We start from the raw sequence: 17,176 nt of genomic DNA, 5'->3' as shown, positions 1-17,176 counted from the left end.
AAAATAGGAATTTAACAAAGGCACTGAGTGGCTTAAGATGGCAACATGCCCTTTGAACAATAGAATCCCCTGTTAAGAAATAAAAGGAATACCAGAACAGATCTCTGGGGCCAAAGGTCAAAGTTCCATGGGAGAAACCACGAGGACAGGAATTCCACAATTCAAAAAGAGCTTATGGATTTTTTGGAGAGTTCAAACCTTTGTGTTTTACATTGTTTTACATAATTCAAAATATTAATTCTTTATTACATGTTTTATTTTTAATTTAAATTTGAGTACAAGTTTTAGAAATGTTGTTGACATTTTAATTTGTTTCAGTTATTTTAATACTTAAATTTATTTCATTTGCCAAGGCAACAAATTGGCCCAAAATGACATCTTAAGTTACAGGCACGCATACAGAATAATTCCAGGTAGGCAGGCAGGTAAGCAAGACATCATTTTATGCATGATTATTCATTTAAAAATAAAGAAAAATCATATTTTATTACAGCCACATGATAAACATCGAAATCATACAGAATTGTATCGGTTGAAAAAGTTTGATTTACATATTAATACTGTTGATATTTAACAAATACTGATTTTGTAGGTAATACTGAAAATTGAATGTATGGTTTTCTGAAAGGAAACCAGACCAAAATCTGCTATATATGAGATAAACATTATGTCTAAAATGTAAATCTGACATGAAAAAATATTCATAAACTACCATAGTCCACAACAAATCACTGCGTACTATCTGCTGGCATTTGACACATCTTTCTAATGCATCACAGACTTATACTTAAAAATACTTAATTTCCTGTTTAAAAATATGGGTCACCCAGTTGCTCCAACTTTTCCTCATCCATTCCAGAAATGATCACATGTAATATATACATGCACAAAGACACACAAACAGACAATCACATCCATGCACACACACACACACACACACACACACCAATGGCACACAAGGTTAACAGACACATATACAGACATGCACACGCATCCCAGCTCCCAGAACAGACATGACACTGCAGACAGAAGCCTTAGAGAGCTCACATGCACCCCTGGGAATATCTATGGTTAGTCTCTCTCTGATCTGACATTGGCCGGTGTTATCATGCTCACATCATGTAGCACCCACAAGCCTTCAAGAAACAGTTCACCCAAAAATGCAAATCAGCTGGAAATGTAGTCACCCTCAAGCCATTCAACATGTAGATGAGCTAGATTTTCATGTGATCTGATTTGAAGAAATGTAGCATTACATCACTTGCTCACCAATGGATCCTCTGGAGTGAATGGGTGCCGTCAAAACAGCTGATAAAAATCAATCTTCATGATGGATTAGTTTCATAAAAACACACAGCTTTTCACTTCACAAGACATTAAGTGATGGATTATTGTGATGGTTTTAGCTGTTTAGACTCTCATTCTGACGGCACCCATTCACTGCAGAGGAAACATTGGTGAGCAGATGATGTGATGCTAAATATTTCCAAATCTCTCCTGATGAAGAAACAAACTCATCTACACCGTGGCTGGCCTGAGGGTGAGTGAATTTCACACAAATGTTTATTTTTGGGTGAAGTATTCCTTCTAGACTGGTGTTCCCTCATGTAATGGTGTTCCCTTGAGCAATGAATCGCCTGTCACGATGCATTTACAGCCATATAAAAGCTATTAAAAGATGCACAGAATTAATCAAATATGACACATACAGTAATCCCTCAAGCTAGCGGACGCAATTCTGTCGCAAAAGGCCAGGCACACACAGATCGAACAATTTAATTAATATTAAAAGTTTTTGACATTCCTGCCCTACAGAGACATGATCAAAAGCAGCTTGTTCATTAAACCACAAAACATTTTTGGAAAAATCCTAGAAAATCACACAGGCATAATAGAGAGCGAGAGAGAGAGAGTACAACCACAAGATGCCAGAACAATCCGTAGAAAACACAACCGTGCTGGTGTTGTGATGCCATCCTCTGACTACGACTGGCAGGAAAACAGCTGGAATATTCTTCTGCAGGAATGTCAATGGAATTTACTGACGTGACATTTGACATCATCCAGGCCGAGTACTGTGCCGTGATCAGTGTTGTTGTTGTTATTGTGATGTTTCTTGTCGGAGCAGCGGCACAGCCTGTATTTCATTACCTTCAACGACAAAAAGAAAGACAAAAAAATGTTGAGTTGTTGTCTTTGAAGGGTTAGTTCACTCCAAAATGAAAGTTCTCCCTAGTGAAAGATAAACACACTAAAATGTATTTGAAAAACATCTATTTCATGCTAGGTATAGTAATAAAAATACCCTGCAGTTAAACTTTTGGTATAATTAAAGTCTGCTAAATTGGAAGCACTGATTTTGTGCTTAATGAAATTTAATTGTGCAGAAGCCGTGCTGAAGTCCAACTAAAGACACACCGAAGTATATTTGACTGTGCTCAGTGAAACTATTGTAATTATACTTCAGGTAAACTTTAAATGTCTTCTATTTAAAGACTAATATTATTCAAAGATCATACAATCCTCTTCAATAGTGACATTAAAACACATTTCATGTTTACAGTAATATAATTTTTTATAATTTTTCTATCAGTAAGTCTTGAGTGATATATGTCAGTAAATATGTTAATAGATTTGAACCATACTTTGTATGAAATAAAATATTTACTCTTTTAAATCTTCAGGATTTTTTATTACATTTTTTATTATTTTATTATTTTTTATTATTTATCAGTGTCGAAAACAGCTGTGCTGCCTTCTATTATTGTAAACAACCATTTTTTTTCAGGATTCTTTGATAAATAGAATCAACTCAACTTATTGACCCCAAATATTTGAATGGTAGTGTATTTAAGCCTCACATATTGCAATGGATAATAGAGCAAGAGATTTCTGGTGGATAGCGACTTCCTGCAGAAAAATCTCTGTTCAACAGATCAAAATAAAATCATTTGGGTTGTCATGAATGTCATGAGGGTAACAGAATTTAAAATATTCTATAAAATAACTATAAAAATGTCACCACACAAATCCCAGCAGAAATGTTTATGACAAAACAGCCGTTCAGATACATTATATATCTTACCTCATAAAGGTAGTCAAAAAGTTCCAAAATCGTAAGAATACTGGCTCCAATGAACAGCCCCATCTGTCCTCCGATATCACCTACCAACACACACACACACACATTGAGCTGGAAGGATGTGCAGACATTCACATATCTTGAAGAAACCTAACAGTAACAGTAAAGACATTTTTTCATCAATTTCCAAATAAGCAATATTAGAAGGATTTCTGATGGATCATGTGACACTTAAGACTGGAGATTAATGACACTGAAATTTTAGCTTTGCATCACCGGAATAAATTACAATTTAAATTACAACAATATTTAATGTATAACATACTGTAGGCCATATAGTTTTCCTTACCTAACAGACCAGCCACCTCATAGGCTTTCCTTTGCTCAATGGTTTCATAGTTCAGAGCCTCAAAGAACACGTCCAGCACTAGAACATTCTCCCTGAAAGCACACACATCACGCTTTAGCATTATTTTGAAAGTCCAGTATGGAACATAATACATTAAAATGTTAAAGTGACATTATCCAACACTTTTGTCTTTTTTTTTGAACATGCACAGCACACTGTAGTCACTGGTCTCTACACAGTTAATCAATTAAGGGTGCAGTATGCAGTCTAAATTCAGAATACTGAAGAGCTTTGTTTCTCCTGCCCATTCTCCTCAGACTCAATACTCATGTGTGTACCAGATTAAGGGCATGCAACAACAACCAGCACAACTGACAATGGATGGTGACAAGCCTTAGGGTGCTTTCACACTTGGTACGATGGCCAGGTCTGAACCAGAGTTCAATTGCTCCCCCTCCCCCTTCCCCTGCTAGACTGCATTCATATTTTTTAATTTGGGTCCGAACCATGGTTCGTTTGCGTCATCAAGCCAGCAGCTGTTTACCCCATTGCTTAGTAACAACGGCGCATGAGAAGGCCGCAAATGCATAACATTGCTCTCTGCACTTTCATATATTTACGTTTTTGAACCGTTCGTTTTGTTTACAAAGCTTCAGTACATAACGGCACTTACGTCTGTCTACGGGAAATGGTGAATGCTGAAAGTGAACAGTTCCATGACTGCAATATGTTACTTTTTTTTCACCGACTAGCAAGCCGGGGTGTTGAAAAACTATTGGTTAAATTGGCAGTGGGTAGAACCACACAGACCAAAACAAAACAGACATTCCAACACAGAACACACATTTCAAAGCCTAACCTGATTTTACCAAGTGAGACATGTTCCTGGGACAACATCGTGATTAACCAATCAGATTTGAAGAACCAGTTTATAGATTTTGTGAAGTTTATGCTTAAAATCAGTGTTTGGTGCTTGTACATCAGTGTCATTCATCTATCATTTCCTCTGATTTTAGGGATTACTCATGGTTAAGGTTAGGTTTAGGTGTAGGGATATGGTTAAGAATATATTTTTGGAGTAAAATGTTGTTCCAGGGTCAACAAAATATGTTGACCTAGGAACACATCGGACTTGGCAAAATCAGGACGTGCCATTTCAAAGGAGCATAACTGTCTGTAGCATTGTTTTTTGAAGAAACATGAACGTGAACTACTTTTGTTTACTAAATAAGTGTGAACATGGCATTTTTGTGCTTTAGTAAAGTCAATAAATTACAAACAACACCTTTCAAAAAATGTTGGAAGCACAGTAACTGTGATGGAAAACAGGTACTACTGTATGTGGCCGAGGTAACAAAGCATCACTGCTTATGTAACACTCACGTTATGTATTTCTCAGATTTGCTGTACTTCTTTGCAAGGTATTTGACCGATGCTTTGCTGGGGATTTTGACGAAAGACAGCTCTTTATTGTAGCGTGTGACGTTGCATGGAGTCTCACATGAACAGTAGTCGCTGTCTCTCTCCACCAGAAAATCTGTGTAATGAGATAAATTATAGCACAGCAAACATTCAAAGCGTGGTTCATCTGAAAGATAAACTTTGTCTATGGCACTGATTCGTGATAAAAGTTAACTTACCTAGTGCTGGATGCGCACATTCTTTATATAGCACAGGAGTGCAGTACTGCGCATCACCTGCAGGGGCAGTAAATGTCCAAGTATCATTATTGGGATAAAAATCAATGCTGTCACCATTTTCTCCCTCCTGTTTGGACTTAATTGATGTTTCCAATACAAAGCTGCTGTGAGGCTTCAGAAGACATGGAGTATAGTTCATGCCTTCTCTGTGCACTTTTATTATGTTTTTATATACTTTTTGGAGCTTGCCAGCACACCAGAATTTCACTTCCATTATATGGATAAGAAAAATGTGTATAAAACAAACTACACAAAATAAAAATGGTCTGAAGTATTAAAATTACAAAAACTAAACCTGAACTAAAAATAAAGCTAAATTGAAAATATATAATATAAATATCATTTTATTTATATATAAAATGGTAACACTTTACAGTAAGGTTTCACTAGTTAACATGAACTACAAATGAAAAACAATTCTAAAGCATTTTTTTTAAATTAATTTAAAGTCAATCCTAACACTTACTAATGTGTTGCTAAAATCAAAAAGTTGTATTTGTCATTATTAGCTAATGCACTGTGAACTTTAATAAAATAATAACGACAATAAATACTGTAAAATACATTGCTCATTATTAGTTAATGTTAGTTAATGCATTAACTAATGAAAAAAAATCAGACCTTATTGAAAAGTTTTACCAAAAACTGTCAAAGGCACATAACAAAATGACTAAAATGTAAACTAAAAATTAAAATGAAAATATAAAAATAAACTCAAAATATGAAAAAATACTATAATACCATACAATATATACTTAACACTAGTTCATAAATGCACATTTAAAATCTAATAAATAAGTTTGGCTTAATTTAGTAAAATCATAAGATTTGTAACACTTTGTAACATTTAGTAAAAGCATATGATCAAAACATTATTAACACACAATTCATTCTCAATTCATATTAAATATGAAAAACCTCAAGCTCTCCAATTATCTTTCATTTTTTTTAACTGTGTTCTTGCACATCATAACGAATATTCATTGAGTCCTCACTGCAGATATAAACTGCCTCAAGTTAAAATCCCACACTAATATATGTTAATTTAGCTTTTTGTAATCAACTAAATTGCATTTCAGCGCCAGCGGCGGTTTAACAGGAGCAGGTTTAATTTGGTTTCAAAGGCTTGATTAACTTGACCTCAAAGCAGCTGGGAACTCTGTTGCTTTTTAGAGGCAGACACTTGAAGCACTTATACAAGTACACATCAAAATACCTGCTAGTATGTTACAAATGGGATTATTAAGCACTATCAAGTCACTATAAGCGTGCTATCATTAAAGACTTTGCATAAAATGGAGGATGTGTGGTTACAGTCTCATTATATAAATGCTGAAAATTAACAAGTGCACATGTCTTGGGGGTCAAATGATGCGATTTCAATTTTCTTCAATTTTCAATTTTCTTTTCTCTTTGGAGTGTTACAAGCTCTTGGTGCATGAAGAAGATTTGTAAAGTTGCAAAGACTAAAGTCTCAAATCCAAAGAGATATATTTATCGAAGTTAAGATTCTGCGACGCCCCCTAAACTGACTCATTCAAACACGCCCCCACATGTCTACGTCACTATGTGGAAAAATTTGTGTAATGCCGCCCAAATATTCACACAGAGAAAGAAGCTGTTACAGTAACACAGTTAGTGTTGAAGCAGTCATGTCAGGGAGATGCTGTGTGTATCTAGGAGAAAGCAAAAGCACTTTATTTGGCCTTCTGAAAGTAGATGCATTTAGGAATTTTGAGATTACAACAACAGAACAGCAATGCATTTTATGGATGCTTTAGACATTTTTATTAACTTTTTCTATATTTATAGCTTGTGGTATACAGCTTTTTACTCAGTTTAATTTTTTTAATTTTAGTACTTCAACTTATTTCAGTTAGCTGCTAAGAAAACATTTCTAATTTTCAGTTTAAATTTTTCATCTAATATTTATATTTTATTTCAGCTGTATATTTCAATTACCAAATATGTTTTTTACGTTTGGTTAATAGAACTGACAGACAGTGGATAAAGCCATCATGAGAAGCAATTTGAGATTTTATTTCACAGCACAAACAATAAATGACTCTTCTGAACTGTATAATTACAGTGACTGCAGCATTAGAGTGAAGTGCTGCTGGAATCGGTGCAGTGACTCACCAGGCATATGCACCATACGGCAGTTGCAGTTTTCCACCAGGTAGCGCGTCTCGCAGTCTGTTCGACAGGCGCTGATGCTGTACGCCTTGAAGTAATCCGAGCTCGGCGGGGTCGACTTGCAACTGCCCCAAGGAGCAGGAAGATACACCAGCTGTAAAAAATGTTTTTACTAGTGTAAAAAAACAAAAAAAAAAAAAAAAAAAAACTATCCATTTAAAGTGCATATTAATTTGACACCCACTCGCTGCTCTTGGCAAGAAACGAATGTCTGGAATCCAGGTGCGACTCCGAAGCCCAGCTGATCTATAAACGGAGGCTCGTCCTGACTGTGAATCTGAACTTTGATTCCCGCCTCAAACGACGAGTCGTCTGTGAGGGGAAAAAGAGAGAGTGAGAGGATGAATATAGGAGTAGTGTGCATCTATTTGTGCCGTCTCACCTGTCTCTCCCCACACAGGTAAATATTCGTCCTGCTGAATGTCCAGCATGATCTCCAGGCCGTTTCCCATCCCTCCCTTCACACTGACCAGCGGCGCGCCGGTGTTACCCGAGTTAAAGGTGTAACACTTCCCGTAACGCGTGAATACCTGAAAACACACAGAAGGAAACTAATGCATACCTTTTATATTAATGTTTTGTCTCTTATTTCTACATACTGGGCCAAGGCGTGGAAACAGTGGCATTTTCAGTGGCATTTCTTACACAGAAAACCTTTCATTTTACACAGTTTGAGGATAATGTGAGAGATGCTTGCCTGAGATGCTTTTTCACTATTTAGGTTTAAATAAATAAATGAATAAATAATCTACCTCACCAGATGGTTCATATAATACAGTAACCAAAACTTACAAATAAAAATGCATTTTATAAAATACAACTGGTATTTTTATATTGAAGTTTGCACTATTATTCAAATGTTTGGGGTTGGTAAGTCTCTTTTGCTCACCAAGGCTGCATTTATTCGACCAAAAAACAAAACAAAACAGTAAATTGTCATTTTAATATTCTGAAATATATTTAACATTTTAAATAGCCATTTTCTAATTGAATATATTTAAAAATGAAATGTACTTCTGTGATGCAAGGCTGAATTTTCAGCCGCCATTGCTCCATGCAGTGTCACATGATCTTTCAGAAATGATTTATTTGTCAATAAACATTTCTTATTATTATCAATGTTGAAATAAAACAGTTGTGCTGCTTCATATTTCAGCATTTAATTAAAATATATAAAATCTTTTGTAACATTACAAATGTCTTTACTCTCACTTTAAATCAATTTAATGTGTCCTTGGCAATAATGTATATTGTGTAGCTGATTTGGACAAGATAACTCGACAAAGATGCAAAATAATAACTTTTGGACTGTGGGGATCATGAAAAAAAAAAAATTATATTCAAGATTTTCGACTGCTTTTGCTTCCAGACTCTGATCATATTATATTACACATTATATTACCTGAAACAGTAAAATGTATTAAGATTTCCACAATATTTAATCTTCCAGCTTCACAGGCCAAATAATAAGCACCAGTATCTTAACATGACAGATGCTTTTTATTGTTTTCATGTTTGGTTTTCCCCTGCGGTCAGAAAAGAAATGCAGTGACACTCAAACGATCTGAACCAAATAAAGACATATTACAGGAGTTGTAACAATTCTGTACACTGCTAGTAAAACACCCCATTCTCGGAAACTGACATGAGACATAAACAATGAGAGGAATAAAAAAAATGAAAAGTTAATTGTAGACCAGCTGAGAGTTATTAAAGGGAGCCGGTTCCTATGGAAACAGAGACCCGAGTGTGAAAAACACAGAAACGCTTGCACGAACACACACCAGACTCGGCCCTCTTGCTGTGTTCTCTTTGATTCGTTAATGTGTTTCAAGACATTTCCCTTTGAGTAAGACTCCATCAGTGTTGGAAACCTAGCAGGAGATCCCGAGAGGCTTTGAATCTCTGCTCTGTTTCCTGTGAGCTGTCAGACCTGCGTCAAAGTGACCTCCCCTGCTGTCCACACCAGCATCCATTAGTGCTCCTGTGTGCACTACACAAACCCTGCCACGAAACATCCCTGTGTGACGTCCAGCGAGACTCAGTGACCCTGTAGAACCGCTTGAATTGACATTAACAGAGAAAGATAGATTGTGTTAGTTATGCATCTTGTATTGACTAACTCTGAGAGAAAGCAGCTCTCCCAACAAAGACAAACCGAAGTTCAAAACTTTCAAAACTTTGGGTTCTGTAACATTAGATTTCTTTTTTTTTTTAATTCAACAAGGATTACATTAATTTGATCAAAAGTGACACTAAAGATATTCATGACATTACAAAATAGTTCTCTTTCAAATAAACAATGTTCTGAAATTTCTGTTACATTTAAGAATCCCAAAAATAGTTGTTTTCAGCAGTGATAATAATAATATATGTTTCTTGAGCAGCAGATTGGCATCATGGATCATGTGACATTGAAGACTGCTGAAAATTCAGTTTTGCATCATAGAAATACATTCAAATAGAAAGCAGTTCATTTATTTCAGAATACTACTGTTTCTACTGTAACTTTTAAACAAGTAAATGCACCCTTAGTGAGCAAAAGAGACATTCAAAAGCATTAAAGAAATCTGACTTTTATAAGAATCAGGTTTCTACGATTTTTCTCCTAATAAAAAAGACCCAAGTCTCAAAAATGTCTCAAACTGTACCCAGATTTGCCAAAATACTAATTTAAGCAAACAATCTTAAGAGATCTTGTTATGATCTCAAATATTTCTCATCAGTTTCTTTCAAGATGAAATTTGAGCCTCTACCCACAATGATTTTATAGCTGTATGTTCCTACAACATGTCAAAAATGGACTTAGTATCTATTTTTATTTTACTAAGAAAGAAAGGACCCATCTCAGACAATGCAAAATCTCTGAGCAATACACATTCTCTGGAGCGGTCCTGAAATCAGTTTTTAGCTCTACAGCTAAAGACACAACATCCTAAAAATACAGCATTCATGGCACAAGACAGCGAGATGCATCATCACAGTTCAAACAAATCCACTTAGCACATGTTCACATAGAAAAAAAACAGGGCGGGATGAGATTTGTTGTCTAAAGGCACATGCCCAGTATCATTTTTTCCCCTTTCAGTCTGTCTGATTGCCTGAATCATGGCTATGTGTGATTTAAATCCCTGGTGTATGAAAGACCTGTGCGCCGCAGGAGCTGAGGAGAAATAATTACACCAGTAAAACAGTAAAGAGAAGGACAGATGGTGAAAAACAGAAAGATCTGGATGATCATGTCCACTCGCTGATATACTGAAAAGAAGTTGCACTGCATTTTTTTAAGAATAAAAAACAACCTAGGACCACCAGAACACCCCAACATTTGCATAGCAACACTTAGAACACCCTAGCAACTGGATAACAATATCTTATTATCGTGACAATGACTGGCTTCGCACAAGCAAGCAGCATGCATTCTGGAAAGTCTGCATTAATTATTGCATCAGCATAACATGCTAACTAAAAACTTTAGTTAGCCAGTTTATTATTTAGTCACTACCAGCTTTTTAATGTACATCTTAAAAGCATTTAATGGGTAATTGTGTTAAAGATGCATAGATTAGTCACCTAGTGTTTGATTGGACTTTATTCTTTAAGTAACCCCCCCCCCCCACTGTCATCCGCTCTCTCCTACGGCAACACTCTGGAGTCTGTCATGATTAGCTGTAAACATCATTTACGTTGAGTGGGAGCACAGACGGCATGCAAAGACACTTTAATCACTGTCCCATTACCATGTGAGATTATTCAGTGCACAATAATTTATTCATCTGTGGCTGAAGATCTGAAACATTGACTTTGGTTATTAAAGAAGAAAATACTGATGTGTGTGACTGTGATCTGTTCTTTTTCTCACGCAGCTCTACATTTTATAACATGTCAGGCTTGCATTTTATGGTTTCTCTTATACTTACCAAGGTTGCATTTATTTGACCCAAAATAAAGTAAAGTTGTGAAATATTATAGCATTTTAAAATAACAGTTTTATATTTGAATTTATTTTCAAATGTAATTTATTCCTGTGGTTCAAAGCTGAATTTCCGGCATCATTACTCCAGTCTTCAGTGTCACATGATACTTCAGAAATCATTCTAATATGCTGACTTGCTGCTCAAGAATCATTTCTTATTATTATTAATGTTGAAATCAGTTGTGCTGCTTTGTATTTTTGTGGAAACTGAGATACAGAAATTACGGAAACAGAACAGAAAAAAAGACCTCTGATGACAGACCAAGAATATCATCAGATATTTTCAAGTTTTTTTTTTTTTTTAACTAGCTACTTATGTAAAGATTTCTGCCTTCAGTGATTAGAGAAAGAAAAAAAATGACCAAGTTTGTGGAAAGCGCCAAATAAAGCAGTTTGGAAAGTATATAAACAACATTTGAGCCAAATGACTTCCGTCATCAAGGCCAATGAAGCAAGCAATTCCCCTCCCAGAATGAAACCCATCAAGCATTTAATTGTAGCGATGCAGGGATGAAAACCACAAAATAGAGCCGGCTGGCCGTGAAGTCGACAGTCCGAGGAGAGCCATCTCTCCAATTCCATTAACAATTACAAAAAGTCTGGTGCACTTCACTGAGCTATTTTTTCCAAAGCACCGAGTCAGTAAAGACAGAGATAAAGAATAGACTGTCCCAGACACTCTCTCACACATCACACCAAATCTAATATTTAACACTGACCTATTTTCAAGGCTGAAGGGTATTTTGGACCCGCTGTGGGAGTTTTTAAAGCAGCCTAGAGAGCAAACATGATTGTAGGCTTTCTTCAAAAGCCTCGCCTGGAAGGTGAGCTCAAGTCATCGGGGAATAAGAAACACACAGAGGTTTTGGGAGACTTGCTCTTCAGGGAACTACTAATGCTGTTATACAAGCATTTATATTTAGAGATGGAAAAATCCCTGTACAATATGCTCATGTTGGCATTTGGATAAGTAGGGCATTATCACCAACACACACACAAACACACACAAAAGACTTCATATGCTTCAGATGGGGATGGGGGAGTCAGTCCCACATGTCGCCATGGAAACTTGGAGAGAAACATGGTTACATGATCAAAGCAACCTTTCAGCACCACAGTCCTCATAGTGTCATAGTGAACTCTAGTTTTCAGTAACGAGCTGCTGCTCACATCTGCTCTCATCACTTACAGTTAAACATTTAGGTCTGAGTCACTGACTTCTCAGACACAAAAAGTACTGTAGCAACACTTATACACAGTATTGCATCATTACCACATGCATGTATCTTGGTATTTGATAGGCAATCTCACCAATCATTACACCATATCTGCTATTTTATTTGTATAAATAAAATACCTTCTGATGTTCTTTCTTGTTTATTTTACTTCAATTTTACTACTACATTTTGAAAAGTGAGGCTTTGTTTTACACCAAAATAACCTGCTCTGTCTTGTCTGTCAGCGCGTTGTCAGTTTCCTCTTTGCTCCGCAAAGTATTTTCTCTGTGTGAGAGCACAATGTGTCAGACATTAACTAAGAGGGCAGGTCTTTATGAAGGGTCAATTCAAACTTCTGAGTTTATATCTCGTATTTAGACTTCTTGCAAATTTGAATTTATATCTCACAATTCTGACTTTGTTCCTCATGATTCTGAGTTATATTTTGCAATTAGAAATTCGACTTGCGACTGTGTTAAGTGCATTTTTGGGAAACGCATGTGAAACAATAACAAACGATCGCAAAATTACTCGTAGAAAACGCTCTAAAGCTCTAAGATCAATCGTTATCAGGAAACCAGGCCCTGATGGATACTTACTTGCTCAGAAAAAAATAAATTGATAATGCATCAAACTATCAGAAAAAAACAGCTCTGAAAGCTACAGTTAGTTGGTGATAGAAAGGCTTGTGTTTTGAACTGTCATGGTCTTTTGAATTCATTTATTGATAAAAGAAAGAAATGTTTCTGAAGAAGCAAATCAGTATATTAGAATGATTTCTAAAGGATGATGTGAAACTGAAGACTGGTGTAATGATGCTGAAAATTCTCCTTTGCATCACAGGAATAAATGAGATTATAAAATATAGTCAAATAGCAAATAGTTATTTGAAATTGAAATAATATTTCATAATATTCCTATTTTTACTGTATTTTTGAACAAAAAAATGCAGCCATGGTGACTTCATTCAAAAACATAAAAAAATCTTACTGACCCCAAACCCTTGGACTGTAGTGTAGAAATTAAAATTTCAATGCACTTCTACTCGCACAACAGCTGCTCTGCACGCAAACTGAACTGAATTGACAGTCCTGGCCAAACCTCCCTCACATTAGCTTCAGGCCATCACGCTATCCTTATAGTTGAGCTCTGGTTGTACCATGTAGCTGGACACACAAGAGAAAACAGTTTTTTTGTGCATTTAGTTAGTGTTGCTGAAATGAAAGCCATAAAACAACTCAACAGCACAATGTGAACCCTGGGAAATCTCGAGAACCACAAACTTCATTCCAGCAGCGTAAATGATTGGACTGTCAAATATCACACCCCAGCATTTGGCTGAAACCTAGAAAAAGCCTTCAGCGCTCCGAGAGATTCACATCAAATAAATACAGCAGGGCTGCAGAATGGGACTTGAAGTGAAAAGAGCTCAAAGAAATCTATCACTGTGTTTCCCTAGAGTTCCTCACCACACTGAAGTCCTCGGGTCCACACGGCGAACCTCTGAACTGACAGGAGAGCAGCATGTCTTTCATGTCATGTCCTGTTCTATTATAGAAGTCCCACATGTTGAAGGGTCGCGGCTTGAAGGAGCGAAAGTCTGCTTTGCCCTTGAGAACCTCCATTACGCTCTCTTCAACCAGGTGAGCGTCCCGAATCTCATGTCTATAGAGACAGGCAACAAAAAAACAGAAGAACATGAGAGTACACTCTTAAAAATCACATTTCTCAATACATTTTATTGTAGCAATGCTGTAGCAGGAAAAAAAGATTTTCGGCTCCCAAAAGAACCTTTCAATGAACTTAGTGTGAAGAACATTTCACCTTTTCCACTATAAAGAACCTTTAATGTAATGAAAAAGTACCATGGATATTAAAGCTTTTATTAAGTTGTGAAACCTAGTGCAAAATGCATTGCTTTAATATATATATATTTTTTTTATGAATTTTTTATTAAGAGTTGACTGAATTAAAAAAAAAAGTTTTCTCACAGGGTTAAAACCAGCACAATCTAAAAAAACATGCTTCACTGATAAAGGGTTTTGGCGGAGAGCTCCTGACAACTACCCTAACCCTACCTGATACCTTATTTTTTTTTTACTTCATTTTTATTGAAAATAAATGCCTTTCCAATGCGATGTGAAATTTGAAAAGCGTGAAAAAAACGTTCGGCAAAGGGTGGGTTCGAACTTCAATTCTAAAAAACTATTTGATTCCAGATATTCAAATAGTTGTATCTCAGCTTATTTATTCAGATTCCAGAATAGAATTTTGAAAAATTAACTCTTATGACTGGTTTTGTGGTCCAGGGTCACATATGTAAATGTATTTGTAGTATACTTAACATCAAATAAATGTATTTCCAATACATTTTAAAATATTCGTGAAGAGTCTCCCTGCTGAAATAGACAGCTGTTCACCAAAATTATTTCTGGTTTTATGGTTTCAAAACAGTTTTGTCAGCTTGTAAGCATGGGAGACCAGCTAAACCAGTTTAAACCAACTAAGGCAAGCAAACTACTTTAGGCTGGATTAAGCTGTTACTTTCAACAAGGTTTGTTTGTTTGTTTGTATTTTTTTTTCAATATTTTTTTGTTTTGTTAAAGAATGAAAATGAATGTCTAATTTTAAAATGTATATTATTTATCTTTTTATGAAATATTAATTCCTGCATGCTTTTATTTATTTATTTATTGAACTCATAATTCTCAATCTAATTGACATAACTCAATATTCATTGTGAAATGACAGACTTTTTTTATGTTTTTTATGCATTTTTCAAAATATCTTCCATTTCACAGAAAATAAATTATGCAAATCAGACTTTTGACTACACTCACAACTGAGCCTATATAGTGGTGCAATGTCAATATTAATATTATTATTAATATTCATTATTAATTAATATTATTAATATTTAATATTTTGTGCCCATGCAGCTAAACTGTGCATGTTCCTTTCAGCTGTCCTTTCAGAAACCTTTCAGTCAAGGTTAATTTTCTGTAAACATGTCGAAAAGTGTCACACTAAACCAAATACATAATAGAATTGAGAGAAAGAGAGACAGAGTGTGTGTCACTGTGCAGAAGCACTTGGAATGCAGAAGCAGGCATGACTGAAGTCCAATTCAAACCCACATCACATCACAGCTGGCGGGTGTTACAACACTGCAGTAACTAAATCACGACTACCTGATGCCAGAAGGAAGCGGATACTGATTCTCATGCCAAAGATTTCATTTTACTTAAATATTTTAATATGGCATAATAAGACCCATATAATCTGATGATACACGGTCCACGTGTATCTTAAAAAGAGAGGTTCTTTATTGGCATTTATGGTTCCGTAAAGAACCTTTAGCATCCAGCAAACCTTTCCATTGGACAAAATGTTCTTTGGCTATTTGAAATCTTCTTAAAGGAATAGTTCACCCAAAAAAGAAACTTTGTTGAAGATTTACTCAGGCTATGTTTGATGAGATTGTTTTTTCATCAGAAGAGATTTAGAGAAATGCAGCATCACTTGCTCACCAATGGATCCTCTATAGTGAATGGGTGCCGTCAGAATGAGAATCCAAACAGCCGATAAAAAATCCACACAAGTAATCCATCGTCTTTTTAAGCAAAAACTGTGTGTTTGTGATAAAAACATGTCTTAATGATTTATTTATTTCATTCTAAACAATTGCCTCTGGCTAAAATAGGAGTACTCTATCAATTATATTGCTTCCTCTAGTAAAAAACTCATCTCATCTGAATCTAGAGAAAAATAAAGCACTGTTTAAAGCCAAAACAGTCCTAAATAAATATATTGTAGGTTACTTTTAGATTATTGTGATATTTTTATCAGCTGCTAGGACGTTCATTCTGACGGCACCAATTCACTGCAGAGAAGCCAATGGTGAGCAAGTGATGTGATGCTAAAGTCTTCAAATCCATTCTGATCTACAAACTCATCTACATCTTGGAAGGCCTGAGGAATGACCTTAATTCTTGGGTGAACTATTCCTTTTGACCACTCACAGTTTCTTTGTGAAACCAAAAAGGGTTCTTCGTACTGGAAGCTTTAATTTTAAGAGTGCACTTTTCACAAATACAAAATGAACAGTAATCAGACTGCATCTTTCAATTTGCCAGGAAAGCACTTAGGATGAAGAGGCAGGAGTGACAGAAATATATACAATATCATGACTTCCCAGAGCTCTGCATTTTCATTTCTGCTTCTCAAGTTCAATAAAAGCACACTAATCATTTACACTCCAATGTGCTTGTGCATTCATGCAGGGAATAGGAGAGCATAATCTACTGAGCGAGTGACTCATGCTCATTATTAAAACTTAACAACAGCCCCTCGACTGATCTGACCTGGAGTTGAGCAGCGCCAGCAGCTCGCCCGCGTGGTACAGGTCGTTTCGTGTGATCCTGCTGAAGCGGATGGAGTTGAGATTGCAAATCGTCACCGCTGGGAAAACCATCAAAGGCGTCGTGATCTCATCCAGCTTGGTGACGTGAGGGTACTCCAGGTAGAACTGAATCCGATCGACAGAGACGTACATGAGGAAGGTCAGTGAGCTGAGGAAAAACACAACCCAGAGGCAGCATTTGGCCGTGATCTTCTCATAGGAGAAGATATGAGAGATGCCGTGAAGAGTCGAGG

At 36.0% G+C, this 17,176-nt stretch overlaps 1 protein-coding gene across 1 annotated transcript in view; it reads right to left on the bottom strand.

Moving 5' to 3' along the window:
• Positions 1-406: 406 nt before the first annotated feature.
• Positions 407-17,176, bottom strand: part of LOC127963023 (acid-sensing ion channel 1A) — an 18,875-nt gene continuing 2,105 nt past the window's right edge. Inside the window, exons 2-11 of the mRNA XM_052562679.1 lie at positions 16,885-17,176; positions 13,990-14,185; positions 7,710-7,857; positions 7,512-7,639; positions 7,271-7,421; positions 5,072-5,128; positions 4,815-4,968; positions 3,432-3,523; positions 3,086-3,165; positions 407-2,151 (exon numbers count right to left, since the gene is read on the bottom strand). The exon at positions 16,885-17,176 is cut by the window's right edge and continues 122 nt beyond it. Of these exons, the coding sequence (XP_052418639.1) occupies positions 2,029-2,151; positions 3,086-3,165; positions 3,432-3,523; positions 4,815-4,968; positions 5,072-5,128; positions 7,271-7,421; positions 7,512-7,639; positions 7,710-7,857; positions 13,990-14,185; positions 16,885-17,176 (1,421 nt within the window). The 3' untranslated portion in view covers positions 407-2,028. The remainder of the gene's footprint in view (positions 2,152-3,085; positions 3,166-3,431; positions 3,524-4,814; positions 4,969-5,071; positions 5,129-7,270; positions 7,422-7,511; positions 7,640-7,709; positions 7,858-13,989; positions 14,186-16,884) is intronic.

This window comes from Carassius gibelio, chromosome B8 (assembly GCF_023724105.1).
Source record: "Carassius gibelio isolate Cgi1373 ecotype wild population from Czech Republic chromosome B8, carGib1.2-hapl.c, whole genome shotgun sequence".
Taxonomy (NCBI): Eukaryota; Metazoa; Chordata; class Actinopteri; order Cypriniformes; family Cyprinidae; genus Carassius; species Carassius gibelio.
The sequence above is the reverse complement of the archived record's forward strand: the minus strand, read 5'-3'. Positions and strand labels throughout refer to the sequence as shown.